This window comes from Sceloporus occidentalis, unplaced genomic scaffold, assembly GCF_023333645.1.
Source record: "Sceloporus occidentalis isolate IW3139 unplaced genomic scaffold, rSceOcc1.0.p SCAF_28, whole genome shotgun sequence".
Classification (NCBI taxonomy): Eukaryota; Metazoa; Chordata; class Lepidosauria; order Squamata; family Phrynosomatidae; genus Sceloporus; species Sceloporus occidentalis.
Genome location: NW_028317008.1, coordinates 5262970 through 5283347, shown reverse-complemented (window position 1 = coordinate 5283347; position 20378 = coordinate 5262970). Strand labels below are relative to the sequence as shown.

Below are 20378 nucleotides of genomic sequence, written 5' to 3'. Positions count from 1 at the left end.
TGTTCAGTTGTTTGCAAGAAATGCTTGCATGTTCCAGAATGCAGTTCTGTCGTATGAACTCTCATTTAACTGTTTAACAGGCAGTACCAACCTGGCTTTTGCTTAAGTTCACTGAACTTGGCCATTGATAATGCTTAATGAAGTTGGTGGGTTGAAATTGCGGACACCTGCTTTGGTGAATACATGTTATTGCCATTATGCCGCAGGGGTCAATGGAACAAATGTCCACAAACATACTACATGAACTACTGGTACAATCACCAGACAGGGCAGAAAACCTCATGATCATGGGAAGACACACTGTTTTTATTTAATTCTACCTCCTGTATGTTACAGTGCTTCATGCTGTTGTACACAGAATGTATCATTGCATGTACTCCAATATGAAATATTTAATGGTTTAGTATTGTAGTTTGCTTATTATATAACCAACAAATGCACGTCTCCTGGTATGCATTATGGTCTTTTAACCAGTAAGAATACCAAACATGCATTGCTAAGTAGTTGGCAAAGTGGGCTGAGACAACATAGTCAAAAACGTATCCAACACATTGTGGCACATTCCCATGCACAATCACACCTCTAATGTATAGGTGGTGCTGGCCGGATTTCACAGTTTAAAATATTTTTTAATTTTTATTTTTTAAATCATGCATATACATTTATATAAACATAAAAAAATTATTTAAAGAAAAGAGCTCCTGTGGACTACTACTGTTGCATCATCCTCTTGCAAATGCTGGCAGCGACCCAAAACAAAAGATTTATTATACACAAAATCAGTATTTGACCATATAATGAATATGTTTTAAGGTTTTTTTATTAGTAAATTCAAAATATGTTTACAAACGACAAGAATGAACAAAGAAACAAACCGATGAAAGGACAGCTTGAAAAGTATAGTTCATTCAAAAAGTGCAAATTCTGTGCAAACTGTACCAAGATCTTCTATTTAAAAATAAAAAATAAACTTCCTAAAATCCTGTGTTTATGACTGTAATACATAGTCATCATATATTTCTGTTGAAATTATTAAACTGGCTCCCTGGAAAATAAAGCAAAACTGAAATTACCCAAAAAAATATAGGAACATATTTTTATTCATTAGATTACAATAAATAATATACTGTGTATATAATATATAATATAATCATGCAATGTACACGTTAGTTTTGTGTTAATGTTTTTAAAAGATTTGTTAAATTGAAAAAAATGTAGACAGGATGGCAAGATAGGCTTTAGACGTTTTTAGAGTGTACACTCCCCTCCATAAGTGCCACGTGTGCAGATATAAAATTGTATGGTATGAATTTGTATCATGTAATCTGTCATAAACTAAGCACAAGCTATGCCAGTCAGGCCACTACAGCTGGTTGAAGTTTGACAAGGCTGAGGTATTATACCCAGGGCTGGACTGGAGGAGGCCCTGGCACTTTAAGGCTACAGCCACCTGATGACATCAGACAACCGGATATGAGAGGCCGCACACACGTATTGTGTGGCCTGGCATATCCAGCCACTCTCGGTGAGCTGCCCACTGGGTGTTTGCTGATTGTGCCAATTTTACTGGAATAAAATGATTAGTCAGTTATCAGTGCCTACTGTACCTAATAGATAATGCTGCTCCCAATGGAAATCTGATGAAATTGCCTTTAACATGCACTATTTCTCAGAAAATGTGAGTTTAGATGTTTTCATTAACTTTTATTGTAGAATTTTTAAGAAATTGCCTAGTTTCTGTGCTTCAGAATTTAGACTGGTCTTTGAATTGCAATTTGTTATTCACGTCCATTAAAACTAATTCAAGTTAAGATGAGACACTGAATCAACATTGTTGTAAAGCAACAAGGCTTAGAAATTGAAATATTGTGATATAGTCAACCAATACAGCCGTTTAGTCCTTACAGTGTACAAACCTGAAAATCTTTTATATAGGTTAGAAAGAATGTAACAAATCCAAATGCCACTATCCATTCACAGATGGCACTTGTTAGGTGATATGCGTAATCCTATAAGAGACAATACAACCAAGTCAGTAGTCTTCACTATAAGTGCATACAATGAATACACTTACATATAAGCCAAGAAGGTTACAGACCAGATAACCCCATCTCTGCCAGTCTTACCCCATATGACTGGATAATTATAAGTGGCGGAGTAATAGAAATAACTTGTAATAATGTGGGTGCAAACATTTTTAAGGTCTTGGGAGTGACAGTAGCTCAGTCTTCATGATACTGAGGTTTGAGTAGTGAGATGTGATTCAGGATGCAATTTCAGAGAGACCGGTTGAGAGGCAAGTTAGAAGAATGGTTGAGAGGTTAGGCGAGCAAACAAGGAGTGATTAGTATACTAAGAGATGAAGTGTACACCAATGGAAAGCAGTAGGGAAGACCAGTGCCAGAGAAGGCTAGCAAAAGGAGAGAGGTAGCATTTGCATTATTTATTTGTAACAAATAGAACATACCTCATCACTTGGATTCCAATCGTACTTAGGCTTTCTAATTAATGATGCACATACAATCACTGGAGATCATACGTTAAGGAAGCCAGTAAAGTAGATAATATTCATCAGAGGCTTCCTCATTTATAGGCCATCTGTCAAGGACAGCAGCTGAGCAATTGGAAAGAGGAGCAAGTTGGACCTCTAATAGAAGCTGTTTTATCATTTGTGTTTTACCTTTGATCCCATATATAACTACTACTTAACATGTTTCTACTACTAAAGAACATGTCAGTATGAAGTCAGTTTCAAATATTTTGCATTCAAATGCTGTTTTAAACCCCTCCCAACAATGCAATTATAAATACAGTGGATATAAAAAGTCTACACACTGCTCTTAAAATGACAGGTTCTTGTGATGTTAAAGAATGAGACAAAGATAAATCATCTCAGAACCTTTAATGTGACCTAAAACGTGAACAATTCAATTGCAAAAGACCCTGAAATTTTTGAGGTGGAAAAAACAACTTAATAACCTGGTTGCATAAGTGTGCACACCCTTAAACTAATACTTTGTTGAAGCACCTTTTGATTTTACTACAGCAATCAGTCTTTTTAGGTAAGAGTCTATTAACATGGCACATCTTGACGTGGCAATATTTGCCCACTACTCTTTGCAAAAGCGCTTGAAATCTGTCAGAATGCGAGGACATCCCCTTGCATAGCTCTCTTCAGATCACCACACAGATCATGCTCTGCTTCAGTAAGTCACAGCACATGTTGGCATTCATAGTTCCCTCAAGTAGCTCCCCAGTAAAGGACTGCACTGGGAGGCGGGTCCCATGGGACCCGCCAAAAAACTTGCGGGCAGTCTTTCTGGGGCTGCGGGCGGGAGCGGGCGGTCAGGCACTGTACCTGCGGGTCCCGGTAATCCTGCGCAGTCCCGCAAGGATGCCTTTTCGCTGCTCCATTACAGTGTCTCCTATCTTGCTCCGCCCATGAACAAGGCGGAGTCATGTGATGTGACGTCACTTCCGGTGACTCCGCCTTGTTCCTGGGCGGAGCAAGAGAAGAGACGCTGTGAGGGAACAACTCGAGGCCAGCCTTGCGGGACTGCGCGGGAAATCAGGTAAGGAGGCGGGCGTGATTGGCCACAAATGTGGCGGGAGCGGGCGGGATTGGCCACAAATTTGGCGGGAGCAGAACACCCACATTGCGGGAGCGGGATTCAAAACAGCGGGAGCGGGATTCAAAAAGCAGTCCCGCGCAGGGCTCTACTCCCCAGTGCCTGCAGCACTAATGCAGACCCAGATCATTACACTCCCACCACCATGCTTGACTGTAGGCAAGACACTCTTGTCTTTGTACTCCTCACCTGGTTGCCGCAACACTCACTTGACACAATTTGAACCAAATAAGTTAATCTTGGTCTCATCGGACCACAGGACATGGTTCCAGTAATCCATGTTCTTGTTTTCAGCAAACCGCGGGCTTTCTTGTGCATCATCTTTAGAAATGGCTTCCTTTTGAGGAAGTGTGCAGCGTATAGGCAGGGCAGTATTCCAACATGATAACGACCCCAAAAACACCTCCAAGACAACCACTGCCTTGCTAAAGAAGCTGAGGGTAAAGGTGATGGACTGACCAAGCATATCTCCAGACCTAAACCCTATTGAGCATCTGTGGGGCATCCTCAAACGGAAGATGGGGGAGCGCAAGGTCTCTAACATCCACCAGCTCCGTGATGTTGTCATGGAGGAGTGGAAGAGGACTCCAGTGGCAACCTGTGAAGCTCTGGTGAACTCCATGCCCATTGCTGGAAAATAATGGTGGCCACACAAAATATTGGCACTTTGAGCCCAATTTGGACATTTCCACTTAGGGGTGTACTCACTTTTGTTGCCAAGGTTTAGACATTAATGCCTGTGTGTTGAGTTATTTTGATGGGAAACCCAAAATCACATTCGGCTGCACACTCACTACTTTACATTGTAGCAGAGTGTAATTTCTTCATTGTTGTCACATGAAAAGATATACGGTGTATGTGTTCATGAGCAGGACTTTTAAATTTAAATGTTACACAGTACATACAATAACATGAACCACATACTTGTTCAGCTGAGAAAAAAAAAACATATTATAGCTTAACTTGCATTAACCTCAATGTTCTAAAACCAAAATGAAATAATTGTATGAGATATGAAAAGGATACTTGGAAACACAGCAATCACTGACACAATGGAAATTGCCATTCTTACATGGCAAACATAAGATCTGTTCCACTGTGGACATGACTTGTAAGAGATGATGGACTGCAATAAAATATACACAACTCCGCAGATGAATGTTATGAGGGCTCCTACATCATGGACTATTGGCACTGCCTTCTCCTAGAAAGACACAGTGGGTTAGTACATAGACTCAATGATGTCTGCTATTAGCCATGGAATATCTGCTGGTTGCCTTTAGTCATATCTAAAATCTAAATATTTTTTCATTCAATTGCTCAGACACACTTTATTCAGATTTGTAGGTTTTTTAATAGATGAACATATGTCCTAATGTTCTGCGTTACAGTTGATCTTGGATAAAAAGTCTGCAAAATTATGCATCAAATCAACAGAACACATATAAAGGCTTTGTAAAACTAAATAGACAGGGATAACTTGTGTTGCAGACTGTTTGAAAAACATGTTCAAGAAAACTGATTTCTTATGTTTGCACTTTGTTTTTGATTCTCTACCTGCTAGATCTAGATCAAAAACTTAATCTGGTCCTAAACCCAGCTAAAAAAAGTACAAATCCAGGAATAAATGTGCTTAGCAAAATGAAAGGAACAACTAATGCTGAAGATTGATATAGACTTGTGATGTATATTCGCTTCTTAACACGTCGACAAAGCAGAACAAACACTTTCACAATGAAAATCAAAAATGTATTTCTAGGAATTACCCAGAACATGTGATTCATCATCTGTTGTCTGATGAGAACTCCCATTTGATGACCCTTTTCCATGGGCTGGATATTAAGGATTTAGGGCCAGGGGGCTAAGGTGTAGTAAAGGGTAGGCTGTTTTTTTTGTTTTTATTTTACTTAACTCCTCTATCCCACAGGACAGGGGTACAGGACGGGGTTCATGCCTCTCCAAAAGGTGACCCCACAGAGCAACATTACTTACATTTTAACCCCCTTATTCTACTAAGAACAGGATAGGGTGGAGGGAGGGTCACCGCTAGGGGACCCTGCCTCCTAAATGGTTTTTTATTTTTATTTTAAACAAAACAAAAAAAAACCTATAGACTATAGAACCAGCCAAGTTAAGTAAAGGATGACTACCCAATGAAGTTGTTTTTAACATAATAGGGTTTTAATTAATCCATTCTTATTAATTATTTCCATCAAAGGACAGTGGTGCTTTTAAACTCACTTGAAAAGTAGCAACGATTCCCATCCCGATGCAGCCAAGTAATCCAATCAGCAATGACATAGTGTTAAACCAAGCATTTATCAAACCGTATGAAGAATTTAATTTGTCTAGTATCTTATATCTTGTGTACATTGTAGCAGCACCTAAAGTGAGATAAATAAAATTATTTAACATGCTTGGAAAACCGTGTAAACAACAGACAGGAGTGATGAAGTAATTACATATTACTACTGGACAAATACACATATTACTACTAGGAGTTAAAGCTCCCATAGTAACTCCTGACAATCTGGAAGTTGAATCAAATTACATCGGCAGTTTTGAATAAAGAACATTGTAAATCCCTCTTTTTATGAAGCCGTTTATAGGTTTGTTTTTTGTTTTTTAAGTACCTAAAAAAGTGACTTGCTAAGGGTTACATTTTTTTACTATTATACTTGGCTACTTAGTTATTAAAAGGGTTACATTTTTATACTATTATACTTGGCTACTTAGTTATTAAAAGCAGTAATTGTTTTACACCTGCATTTAGAGACCTATGTGTCTTACACATGTTTAAGATCCAAGACTCCAAGCTTTTCTTCCCAAGTGTTACGGAAACGGAAGGGGCTCAGCAATGAAGCTGAGGGGGTCATTTATTTTTTACATAAATTAATTTAAAAAATGACTGTTTACACAACATGCCTGGCCACTGTGTAGGGCCGGCTCACTTAAGCCTGTATGAAGGTTTTTGATACTTATGGCCTCAACTGTAGGAGCACAAGATTGTTGATAATGGAATACTCGCTTCAGTTCGCTGCCATAAGTATCAATAACCTTCATACAAACTTAAGGCAGTCCTACAAAGTGGGCAAAAATGTGGTGTAAAAAGGAATAGGCAACATGAGGGAAATCTGAGAACCTTTCTCTCCCTCAAGTCTTTCATTTATTATTATTACTACGAAGTGATACTTACCTAACATTGCAGTTACACTTATCATGAATCCAAAGACACCACTTTCAGGGGGATTTGTCCCTGTGTCGCTACAAAAAGATGCAAAGGAAAATGTTAATGTTTTTATTCCGCACTTGAAATGCAAATTAAATGCACAATATTACATACAGTTGCTTACAACAATTTAAAGTACATGATAGCCCAACATCGTCTGGGAAAAAATCACAGATTGCACAATGTCAGTTCCTGACTGCAGCTGCCATCCAAGTCACTTCCTCTGTATCTCCCTGTAAAGGAAGCCATTGAACAGAGACACACATCTGTACAACATAACGCCAATACAGAAAAAGTCTCCTGACAACAGGGATAGAGCTGGTAACATCCAGCACAGAGTCCAACTAGGTTTCCCAGTACTAAACCAGTCCAAACACATTTGGAGAGAACATGCTTTTTTGGCAGGATCTAGTCCTGTCCAAAACACATTTATAGTCCTCCGTACTCTATATATCCTGGTGGCTATATGTAGAAAGCTTCAGATAGTAACTCACAATATTGTAATGGAAGAAAGCCTAGAGTGCAACTGCCCCTATCCACCTCGCCAACTTGCACAAAACCTAAAACTGCAACCCTATTTCATAGGGACTGCCACTGTAATGTATTTAACGTTCAGACTGTTTCAGTGTAATCTGAACTCTTTTAAAGAGGGTATATCCGTGTTTACTGGTTTGCATCCATGTTTATGGGCAAGTGGGGAGACTTGTGCCTGGTGGCCAGTGGATTTGTTTAACCAGCACCCGTATTACCCCCCCTGCTTCTTTGGATTACAGTGGCGGTTGGTGGGTAATTCCAATGGGGGTTCACAATATATACCGTATTTGCTCGATTATAAGACGAGTTTTTTTCCAGAGCAAATGCTCTGAAAAATACCCCCCGTCCTATAATCGGGCCGTCTTATAATCAGACCTCAAATAGGTCTGACTATGAGACTAAGATCCAGATCCCCCAGTGATGCAGGGGACCTGGATCCTCCTGTGTTATGCCCCTCCTCCAACTTACCGGTGCATCTGAGTCCCCGGTGCTTAGTCCGGGCAGCATGTAGAACTCTACTCGATTCGTGTAGAGCTCTACACACTGCCCGGACTAAGCACCGGGGACTCAGATGCAGGGGACCTGGATCCTCCTGTGCTATGTCCCCCGCCCTCAATTTACCGGTGCTTCTGAGTCCCCGGTGCTTAGTCCGGGCAGCGTGTATAGCGTGATTCGTGTAGAGCAGAAGTTTGGGGGAGGGAGTGTTAAATGGGTGTTAAATTGAGTGCTCAGTGAAATTTGCCTTTTAACGCCCATTAATGCCACACTGCCGCCAGAAATGCCCTATACCTCCCTATATGCCACTCTACCCCATAATATGCCTTTTAACCCCCTAAATGCCACCGTGGCATATAGGGGTATAAGGCATTTCTGGAGGCAGAATGGCACATAGGGGGTCAAAAGGCATATCATGGGGCACAGTGGCATATAGAGGGTTAAAAGGTGTATCATGGGGTACAGCGGCATTTAGAGGGTTAAAAGGCATATCATGGGGCACAGTGGCATATATGGGGTATAAGGCATTTCTGGGGCAGAGTGGCAAGCCTGGGGGCAGATGTGCATAACTGGGGGGGCAGGTTGAAAAAAAAGGAAATAAAAACAAAATATTTTTCTCAATCGTAGCTTTTATTAACAAACAATTGTTCACATAGTTTACATGAATTAACATTTACTGGTAAAACTTTTCCTATAGGGTCGTCTAATATTCAGGCTTTTCTTTTTTTCATAAATTAATATTCAGATTTTGGGGGGTCGTCTTATAATCAGGGTCGTCTTATAATCAAGCAAATACGGTACATTTTGAAAATTAAATGTACATTTACGACGTAACATACAGGTTAAAATACATTTCCCTAAATTAACCCTAAAGACCCCATCAACCATAACTGCCCCTGAATTAACCCTAAAGACCCCATTAACCATAACTGCCTCTAAACTAACCCTAACGACCCCGTTAACCATAACTGCCCCTAAATTAAATGATTTTAACAATTTATTCTAGGTATTAGCACAAATCTTTTTACATCTGTCCACCGGCTGGAAGTAATGTATGTTAAAACAGGTAACAGCACAGTATTAGATAATTTTATTGGTACTTTTGTACATAAACAATTTGTGTTTTAATGACAATTATTTCTTAAATTCTAGAATCCGCAGATGTAACCCCCCAATTTATATTAGCGTCTCTTAAACTCCTATACATGAATAGATATAGAATTACATCATGGGTGTTTTAAGCAGACTTGAGTTACCAGAGTGCAAATGGCTAGTTATGAGTGACCACGTTTTCTAATTGTGAATCAGGCGAAGTAGTGTGGCTTTGGCAGGTATGTTGCTTCAGCTGGTAACATAGGGAACTCCTCAAATACTAATTGGTTGATGCCAGAGGAGGCCCCTGCAGGCCACCAATAGAATCGCTTGCACGGACCTTTAACTCCTCGCGCAAACCTACAGATTTCCATTCCCGTAAACCCCTGCAATGCTTCGTAGATAAGGTAGGCTAGATGGGGAAGGGACCAGGGAGATTAGTAGATTAACGAAGACAAAAATTCTTCGTGTTGTGTGTCTTCGTGTACGTTTTGCCGCTGCCATGTTCGTTTCTTCTGTATTCGGGCTGAAAAACGAAAACACACCCTTCGTGTTCGTTTTCAAGTTTGCCGGAATATGAATGCACAAGTCTAATTATAACAATTTTCTTGTTTTCTAATAGAATAATGTGTTTCTATATATCTCTGCATGCACTGTGAATGAGGTTACTTAGCATGCTGGAAATATTCATATGAAGAAAGCAAGAGGATTTAGATTTGACAATCACTCAATAGATTGCAAACTGAAACATTAGTAAAATCATGTATTATGTATCTGTGCTACATAAAACCACATTCTTATCAACTTCACCACAAAAATACTTCCTAAGCAACTATACCCTATACTACAATGTAGACACCCAGATTAGAAATCAGTTCCAAAGTTTAATATCTAGATGACTACTGAGTTATAGCATGATGTGTTTGGTTTAATATATTAGTTTTTTGTATTTACTCTGTTTTTTTTAGATGCTCCATATAACTGACTATGACACATCATGCAATTATCACGCTGAAGTGAAAAAGTGTAGTTACCACTATATCTGCACATATCGCTACAGTTACTTTTATCAAATTCATACAAATTTATAAATGCTTAATATTTATGTGTCACAAAAACCACACATTTAACTCCATTGGATTTATAATGCAGCATAAAATATATTTTTGAACCTTCAGCTATCAACCTCCCATCCTTAGTCTGACTTTCAGAGGCCATGATTTATGGATATATTTGAAAAATGATTCCAAGCATCAATCCATTAGTAAATGTCTAATGGGAAAAAAAGTCTAAAAGCACTAATAATCGACTAATAATTTTGGGTCCTTGTCTTAATTTTTGCCATTGTGTTTTGCCAATAGCTTTGTTGCCATAAGTAGTTGATGTAGACTGTGTGCAACTTTTCTGGAAGAGCATCCCTTTCCCTCCCTGTTTTATGCAATATGATTTAGCAACTTACATTGCTAAAAAGAAGAACTGTGATTTAATGCCTCCAACATGAGTCATAGAATAGACTAGAACCTCCATTACATGTCATAAAACTAATCAATACAGTATAATACGTTTCAACCTTGCATTATGTTTGGAAATTTACTGTTAGACAAACAGATCATCACAAAAATGCAGAAGCAGGCTGGTGTTACTGACCCCTCTGTAGTACCAGAGCCAAAACTTTCCACTTACAGATTACACTATACATTACGGAGAGTAAATACAAGTAGATCTGAGCTAGCTAGGAAAGTTCCCTCATCTCTCTAATAATCTAATCAGTTCAATCATCTTGGGATGGCCCTCCAGGACTCAGAGTTCTTGTGTTGACAAGACATAGTGTTGAGTTTACATGGCTAACTAAACTGCAAATAATACGGTAATAGTATAAACAAAGTGTTACAAAGGCCATCAAAAAGAGTACCATGAATCTAAAATATACACCAAATCATAGCAACACAAATTCATATATTTGTAACTTGTGATTTTAATTAAAGGTTCAAAATCCTCAATATTTTAGAAATTTAAGAACACTCCTCATCAAAAGAAAATATAAAGTGGAACTTTTTTTTGTAATAATGACACTTTACTGGTAATTTGACGTGACTCACCTTATATAGGGAACAAAAGCAGCTACATGTCCTGTGAGCACAGAGATGAGGTAAGGTACAATGAAGGCAGTCGAGGACCAGATGACTAGAAGAGATGGCATGAAAGCCATGCCCTGTGTGCACCAGAAAACCATGTGCCAGGGTTTGCTTTAGCCAGCTGCCTGGATGAAGTGGCTGTGTCTCTGTGCAGCTCACCCTCAATGAACAATCATAAAGTGTCACTTTTCATGTGATCTGCACTTTCGTATTCATCTAAAACTCTTTTATGACTTCCCCTTTGTTTTTCCCCATCAGCTCTGTGTCTCTGTGCTGGCTTTCACTGTGGCTCAGAGAACAGCTCAGAAGTCACGCCTTCTCTTGTAGTGAAAGAAACACAGGGAAGTAAAGTTTCCTTGCTTCAGGACAGGAATTGAAAGCTGTGTGAATAACTGAAGGATGTGTTATTTTGATGCATCACAGCTTATCAGTTTAATTACACAAAGTAAAGATTATATGAGCTGTGTGTATCTAGGTATTTTTCTCCTTGGGTCTATTCTGCTTCTTCCTAAAATAAACATGTAATAAAATAGCCCTATCTATCCACACCTCCTAGTCGGTCAGGAAGGGGGGCTGAGGTTCATCCAATTAACCCTGGTGTGCCATGTGAAAATCACTGCTCACCCCCTTTTTCCCCTTTGTACCAAGTTTTGCTGGTATAGATCAATTGAAAATCACATGTTAACTCAGCATTGAAGGTATAGATCAAATAAAAACAATCAGACATACAAATCCTGAACGTGCAGGTATACAATAATATACAATAATAATGTATGGAACATAGCAGATACAGATCAACAGAATAATACACAAACCCAGCTTTGCAGGTATTGAAATCACATATAAACTCGGCATTAAAGGTATAGATTAAAAAAAAACTAAATTACAGGCATAGATCACAGGTTGCACACTTCAAATGCCAGCCCTGGTGTCCACAGACGGAGGAGATAGAGGGGCGCCGAGTTGTTGCTGAAAATGTTTTCATGATCGAACGCTCGGCACCCCCCTCTCGCCACTGCTCCCTGCTACCTGGGTGCATCCGCCTCAGCACAGCCCTGGCCTTGGTGATAGGACGGCGCCTGGCGCCTATGGTGACCACATTTTATTTCTGCCATTCAGGGACACACTGTAAAGCGCATGAGATCACACACAGGTGTGTATATATATATATATATATATATATATATATATATATATACACACACACACGTTAGACATGCATTTTTAACTACATAATATGTACTTATCTCTTTTAAGTAAAGACCGTGATTGAAATGTGATTTCAAAATAACAGCTGAACTGGCAGTTTCTTTAATATTAGCCCCTGCTGCCGATATATATTAATATTAGCTCCTGCTGCCGATATATATATATATATATATATATATAAATATTAGCCCCTGCTGCCAATATAAAAATATTAACCCCAATATATATATATAAACATCGGCACCCCTCTCTCTCCTCTGCGTCAATTAAAAAAAGACGGGATTTCAATGAGGCTGCACGGGACCCGGGCAATCTATTACATGCGGTCACCTAGTGGTGCCCCTGCTGCCATGGCGCCCTGTGCACAGCTTGCACGCCCCAAAGGCCGGCCCTGCATATATACATACCCTTTAACAGTTTACACATACATGCATTCACACAGTCTTACAACATGCACATACAATTACACTTACATACACACACAGACACTCTAACAATATACACATATACCAATCAGCCATAAAATTATGACCACTGACAGGTGAATTAGTGTTAGAAGACAGATGTTAGAAGCAGGAAAGAAAATCTATTGTCGATCCATCGACCGCCGGTACGGGAGAAGGAGGAGCAGTTTAGGGAACTCCTCAACGAGCAATCTTACGATTGCTCCCCGGCATAGGAGTTCCCAGAGTAGTGTACTCACCTCTCCTCCTGTCGTCCGTCGCTCCTCTAGGGGCACTGCTGTGTGGACCATGACGTCCAGCAGGCACCCTGTTGTGGTCTTATTTAGTGTTCCTGTGAGTTTTGCTGCTATCTACCGGTATATTGACCCTTGCATTTCCTGACTACTCTTTGTCTTACGATTCTGCACCTCTGCCCGTGATTCCTGTGTACCGACCCGGATTGTCTGCCTACCTCCTCGCGTTATGAACCTCGGCTTGTCTGACTACCTGCTTTGTTACCGACCTGGCTGCCCTGACCATCCTTCTGGAATTAACCCCTTTTGTCCTGATCCGCTGGTATACCTCATATTGCTGTTTCACCTTGCAAAGTACTCAGTGCATACCTACATTCTGCTTTCATGGAGGCCTCCTCACTGTTGGGATCATCTAAGTCCTGGATTATCGCTGTTGAGGGCCCCTCTCTCTTCAGTGGAGGAATACCTTCAAACATGCTTTGGGGGTGTTTTTCTGCTAAGGGGACAGGACAACTTCACCTCATCAAATTGACGATGGATGGGGCCATGTACTGTCAAATCTTGGGTGAGAACCTCCTTTCCTCAGCCAGGGCATTGAAAATGGGTCGTGGATGGGTATTCCGGCATGACAATGACCGAAAACATGACAAACGCAACAAAGGAGTCACTCAAGAAGAAGAACATTAATGTCCTGGAGTGGCCTAGCCAGTCTCCAGACGTTAATCTCATAGAAACTCTCTGGAGGGAGCTGAAGGTTCGAGTTGCCAAACGTCAGCTTCTAAACCTTAATGACTCGGAGAGGGTCTGCAAAGAGGAGTGGGACAAAATCCCTCCTGAGATGTGTCCAAACCTGATGTCCAGCTACAAGAAATGTCTGACCTCTGTGATTGCCAACAAGGGTTTTGCCACAAAGTACTAAGCCATGTTTTGCAAAGGGGTCAAAAACTTATTTCACTGAGTAAAATGCAAATCAATTTATAACGTATTGTTATTCTGTCTCTCACTGTTCAAATAAACCTACCATTACAATTATAGACTGATCATGTCTTTGTTAGTGAGCAAATGTACAAAATCAGCAGGGGGATAAAAAAAATTTTCCTTCACTGTTACGGACTGTGTTTTCGTGAAGTGCCTGGCACATCAATTGTTGTCAAAAGGCTCCAGCTATCATAAACACATTAAGAAAAATTACCCCTTTTTTTCTAGTGATTGGTTCTGTCAAGCAGCCAAAACTGGAGTGAAAATAGTATAATTGAGTGGTTGGTGTGCTGCAGGGTTTTAACAAGGTCTTTTAGAAGAAAGCTTAGAAAATACATAAGAAGAAAAAATCATGGAAAATATATGGCAAAAGTAGAATTTTGCTAACAAAAATTGTTATATATTTAGAAAAAAGAAAGTATGGATTTTTAACACGATGTCTGCAAATTAATCCTACAAAAGTGAGTTAAACTAGAGTTAAAAAGACCCATGGCCAGTTGACATGTACCATTTGCATAGAAGAACCCTATAGTGTTACTACAAAGCTCTTTTTTTAAATGTTAACAATGGACAGGGTGCAGGGAAAAATGATTTTATTTTTAATTTCCCAATCACACCACAGATGGGATATGGGTGCGAGGGTAGTACAGAATGGGGCAGTCTTTGCCTCCCTGAGGCAATTATAAATTATAAGATAGCTGAAAGGCCACTTTTCATTTACTTGATGTCCCTTTTGCAAATGTATGGGAGGATCAGACAGAATACCAATTGGGCAGCATACTTAGGTTGAAATTTATCTCTGCGTTATCACGCAAGTGAAGCCCGTCTTGCATTTTTGGCCTGGACTACTCATATGCATACCTGGGAACTTCTGGGCTCCGGCTGCCCGGAGCCTTCCCTTGCAGGATGCGGCCAGGAATGCACACTGATGTCGGCGGGCGGTCCCGCTGACGTCGGTGGGCAGTCTCACTGATGTTGGTGGGCGGTCACCCTGATGTCAGGGAAACACCCCCATTTAAAGGCAAAAATGGGCGGGGAGTAGGGCATGTCAAGACCCTGCTCCCGTGACCCGGAGGATTCGGGTCTTGACCAGGAGAACCAGAAGAGCAGGTATGCTCATATGGGTGGCCTTCATCAGCCGACAGAGATTTATTTCCTCTGCAGTTGCACAGGTGAATACATATTTGAGTTGCTCAATACCCATTTGCAGGGAAAGAAATTCAACCGTCTAGACTACCATATTTTTTTAGGGAGAATCCCTAAATACATAAAAAAAAATACCCACAACTATGTATGGAAATAGCTGAACCAGGAAGGGTTAGCACTAATCAGCTTTCCCTGTGTTTTTGTGGAAAAAAACAACAACCACTACCATGATTGAGAATGGCTATGGGCCTTCTTTTCTATTCCTGGATATGTTTTAGTCATCATATTAATTGCTCCGTACTATTTTGACAGAGGAATCATATTTAAGTAATGTAGTCCTTACTCTATACTGAAGGGGACCCAGAAAATGACCTGTAAAGACGCAGTCATACATACAGTATTACATATTATGGCACCGCTGAGTTAAAGCATAGGATTTCGCTCAGCATCTATAGCTGTTTGCAGCTGTTTTCATTTCTTGTTCTCAAGCATAGATCAAATTGACAAGGAAATGAAACCAGATTTTACCAAACAGGAAAGCTTAGATCTACAAAGCTGATGTGGAACAAAAATCAGCTTTCATTTCCCATTCATGGTTATTAGTCTGGTTGACATATTATTCTAATTGAATAAGTAAATATAACTAACTGAATTAATTAGTAGAACAATACATCAATCATTAAATGTGTTGGTTTTTTTTATGGAGTGTCTAGTAAAAAGTGAAAATAAAACAATATCCAAGTACAATATGTGAGCAGGATAACACAAAATGCTTGTCACGCCACCTCCATGAAGGTATCCTGTTTTGGATATTAATGGCTCTGTCATTACTTTGTGACCACTGACAGGTTAGGTGATTAACACTGATAAATTTGTTTTATTTGCAGCTGCCAGTGGGTGGGATATATTAGGCAGCAAGTGAACATTTCCTCCTCAAAGTTGATGTGCTAGAAGCAGGAAAAATGTTCAAGCGTAAGGATCGGAGTGAATTTGACAAGGGCCAAATTGTGATGACTAGACGACTGGATCAGAGAATCTCCAAAACTGCAGCTCTTGTGTTCCCAGTCTGCAGTGGTCAGTAAGTATAAGAACCAGACCACACAGCAATGGAAGGAGGTGGCCTGGTCAGATGAATCACGTTATTTTTAACATAACGTGGATGGCCTCCCTGTAGTTTGGGTACATATCAAATAAACAATACATGTAAACAGCACTTGCATGTATAGATCAATAGAATATGACACACAAACTCTATATTTGCAACTATACATAAATAAAGTATGGAAACATAGCATAGCAGGTATAGATCAACAGAATAACACAAACCCAGCTTTGCATGTAAAGATCAATTAAAAATCACATGTGAACTCTGCGTTGAAGGTATAGATCTAATAAACAGAATCAGACAAACAAATCCTATATATATGCAGGAATACAATAATTATGTATGGAAACATAGCATAGCAGGTATAGATCAAGAGAATAACACACAAACTCAGCTTTGCAGGAATATATCAACTGGAAACCCCATGTAAATCCCAGTGTCTCAGCACTGAAAGGAATAGATCAAGTAAACAACACATGGAACAGCACTGCAGGTATAGATCAACTGAATTAGACATACAGACCCTGTACTTGTAGGTATAAATAATGATACAGATCAACATAATTAAACACAAACCCAGCTTTGCAGGTTTAGATCAACTGGAAATAGCATATGAACCCAGCATTAAAGGAATAGATAAAAAAAACCTAAATTACAGGCATAGATCACAGGTTGCACACCCCAAACGCCAGCCCTGGCATCCACACTGCCCACATAGAACCTGACCAGTACCCAGATTACATACATAAGACTTGGCATTTTTGTCCCCAAACAGCCCAGCATGAGCCACCTTTGTCCCCAAACAGCCCAGCGTGAGCCATCTTTGTCCCCAAACAGCCCAGCGTGAGCCATCTTTGTCCCCAAACAGCCCACCTTGTGCCATCTTTGTCCCATAAACACCCTTCCTGCACCAACTTGGTGCCCAAGGCTCAAACACACTTGCTTGTGCCATCTTTGCCTTTCCCAAATCGATTATGCATCTATAATACACACAAACACTCATACAGTCACTCACTCATTCACTCTTTCATTCACACAATCATTAATTCTCTCACTTATTCACACAAATCATTTATTAATGCATTCTCAATCATTCAAACAATTCATCCACACATTAATTCATAACCTCACTTATTCACACAATTAATAAACACAGTGATTTTCTCAGTCATTCACACAATTCATCCACACATTAATTCATTCATTCATTTTCTCCTTCATTTACACAATTCATGCACTCATTAATTCATTCTCTAATTTACACAATTCATTCACACGTTCATTCATTTGCTCGCTCATTCTCACTCTTTTTTATTTCAATATTCTTACTACCCACCTTTCTTGCTAGTCCCCTCCCCCTTCTCACTATCTACCCCCCTTTGTAATTCACTTACCCTGCCGAAGTCCTGAGATGGGAGCGCAAGGCCTCTGTCTGGCTCCTCGGCTTCACCACTTCATGAGTGACCGCTCTGCCCCTCTCTCTCTCCTCTGCTTCCTGCTGCCTGGGTCCTGTGCACCCGCCTCGGTGTGGCCTTGGCGATGGGACGGCTGCCTGGCACTCCTGCTGCCATGGCGCCATATGCGGCCTTACAGCTCGCACATCCCAAAGGCCCTGACATACACAATATTAGTTTTTTTTCAATAAAACAAGGGAAGATGTACTCCAATATGAATTTCACTAAATATATGAGTGGACTGATCCTTTAAGAAGACCTGACCTCCAGCTGTTTTGTTCAACAGCTGGAGAAACTCAAAAACTTGCAGTCACGATCATGGTGCTTCCTGGCTGCAGACCATTCGCCAGAAAGAACTAATTTCTGTGCAGTCCAGGGCCCTTTTTTTTTACACCAGTCTTGGGTGCTTTAGTCTAGTAAGAATAGTCAAAGCAGCCAATTGGTGGCATTTAAACTGTTTAGCCATGTCTTAATAGCTGTCTTAACAGTATATTAAACCTACTGTTACAATTGCACAGATGAATCTGTTCCAGAAAATGTTCTACGACTATAACTTCCCGTGGTTGCAATAAAAATGCTGCTGTGACAACATCTGTGCCTGCACTTAGCAACTGCATTGAAAATTAAAACTTAAAAGGGGTATTAATAGACCAAAAGCATTTAGCTTCAACAATTAAACATGCTCTCGTGGTATTATTTTGTCCTAAAAGAGGCATCCCATCAAGACATACTCAAGATAATTTAAGTGTCCTGATAAAAAATTCCATTGCTATTGCATGAGACCTGATAAGTTTGTAAATATTAGCCTGTACATGTCAAGGAAAAACAAGTACATTTTGAATCACAATACATCTCTTTATAACTTGGAATAACAACTTGTCTTTCGGTGCTCTGTATAATTTGATTTTACTGGTACCAATAGCTGCAAGAGTATAAGGCAGCGTGGTACAGGATTCACTATGGTTTACTACTATTATCAACATTATTATCTTTTATTTATATAGCCCCAACAATTTACGCAGCACTTAATACAATACATATATTCAAGGGGTATGACAAGACCAGAATTGACAGATTAAGACAAACTGATACATGAGGTGGAGAGAGCCCTGCTCGCAAGCTTACAATCTTGAGGGAATGGGGTGACAAACATAAGGTACAGAGAAAAGGTGAGATTTAGTGTGGTGGTTGTATCAATGACAAGGAGGTTCTAGCAGCTAAGATGTTATGCTTCTTAAATGTTGGGAAGGAGGGTGAATGCTGAAGCTTCTGTGGAAGTAGATTACAGAGATATGGGAGTGAAATCTTGTAGACAGGAAAGGGAAGAGGTGATAAGCGAGGAGGAGAGCCATAGCCCATGCGAAGAACGGAAGGATCAAGTAGGAGAGTATTTGCTTATGAGGGAAGAAATGCATGAAGGAGCAGAGTTGTGGAGAGTCCTATATGTTAGTACCAGGATTTTAAATTTAATCATAAGGTTAATAAGGCGCCAGTGGAGGGTTTCACAGAGAGGGGAAGCAGAAGAGAAGTGGCGTGCAAGGAAGATAAGCCTAGCAGCAGCACGTAGGACAGACTGTGGAGGAGAGAGTCGAGACGTGGAATGCCAACCAGAAGAGTGTTGCAGTAGTCAAGATGTTTTTTTTAGGTGCAAGTGGCAGGATATGGTGAGGGTCTCAACGTGAGGGATGAAGGAGAGGTTAGAGTCAAGGATAACCCCAAGGCATCGGGCCTGGTTAGTAGGAGAGATAGTCGTGTTGTTAATGGTGATAGAGAATTCGGGTAGTGGAGTGGAGATGGAAGAGGGGAAGATAATAAGTTCAGTTTTAGAAAGATTAAGTTTCAGGTAGCGTTGTGACATCCATGAAGAAATTGCAGACAAGCAATTGGTAATACAGAGACGGAGATCGATCAGGAGAAGACAGGTAGATTTGGGTATCATCTGCATATAGATGATACTGGAGGCCAAATGAGTTGATTAGTTTTCCAAGATATGAAGTATAAAGAGAGAACAGCAGAAGGCCAAGGACAGAGCCTTGTGGGACGCCAACCGGAAGTGGAAAGGGTGATGATGTCTTGCCAGAGAAGCTGACAGAGAAGGAACGGTTAGAGATATAAGGAGATCCAGGAGAGAGCTGTATCTCGAATGCCTGTTGAAGCAAGTGAGCCAAGAAAAAGGCGGTGATCAACAGTATCAAAAGCGGAGAGATCCAATAGTATTAGAATGGAGAAGTGACCTTTTGCTTTGGGAGAGAGCAAGTCATTGGAGACTTTTGTTAGAGCTGTTTCAGTAGAGTGAAGGGTTTGAAACCAGACTGTAGAGGGTCAAGGAGGGAATTAGAGGAGAGGAAGTTAGTAAGGCGATTGTACACAATCCGTTCAAGCAACTTAGAGGTAAAAGAAAGCAGAGAGATAGAGCCGTAGTTAGTCAGACAGATGGGATCTGAGGAAGAATTTTGTAGAATGGGTTTGATTAGCGCATGCTTGAAGACTATCATTTAAGGGGTGATCAGGACAATGGGAAACCTTTAGATTTTTCCCAAAATGAAGCCATTTTTAGCCCAAATGTCCTGTTGTAGTGGGTCATTAATCTGCTAATTGCTGTTAGGGCCCCAAGGGACAAAAAATATGATCCCATTTCTAGGGAATCACCATGAAACTTGCTGTATATACTGCTC

At 40.2% G+C, this 20378-nt stretch overlaps 1 protein-coding gene across 1 annotated transcript; it reads right to left on the bottom strand.

Annotated features, from left to right (window-relative positions):
* Positions 1-988: 988 nt before the first annotated feature.
* On the bottom strand, positions 989-11212 carry LOC149299723 (DNA damage-regulated autophagy modulator protein 1-like). Its single transcript, XM_089486022.1, has 7 exons — positions 11079-11212; positions 6826-6893; positions 5871-6013; positions 4656-4833; positions 2468-2526; positions 1917-2009; positions 989-1045 (listed from the first exon to the last, which is right to left on the bottom strand). Exons 1-7 carry the CDS (start codon positions 11210-11212, stop codon positions 989-991), a joined length of 732 nt encoding a protein of 243 aa, XP_089342148.1.
* Between the last annotated feature and the right edge of the window lie 9166 nt (positions 11213-20378).

What these genes read in the sequence shown, in the direction of transcription:
- LOC149299723 (XM_089486022.1), bottom strand. Translation starts at nt 11,212, where the DNA reads ATGGTTTTCTGGTGCACACAGGGCATGGCTTTCATGCCATCTCTTCTA. An exon ending in AGTGATTGCTGTGTTTCCAA is followed by an intron (nt 2,527 to 4,655) that starts GTATCCTTTTCA and finishes TATGATCTCCAG; the next exon opens with TGATTGTATGTGCATCATTA. An exon ending in ATTGGAATCCAAGTGATGAG is followed by an intron (nt 2,010 to 2,467) that starts GTATGTTCTATT and finishes TGTCTCTTATAG; the next exon opens with GATTACGCATATCACCTAAC.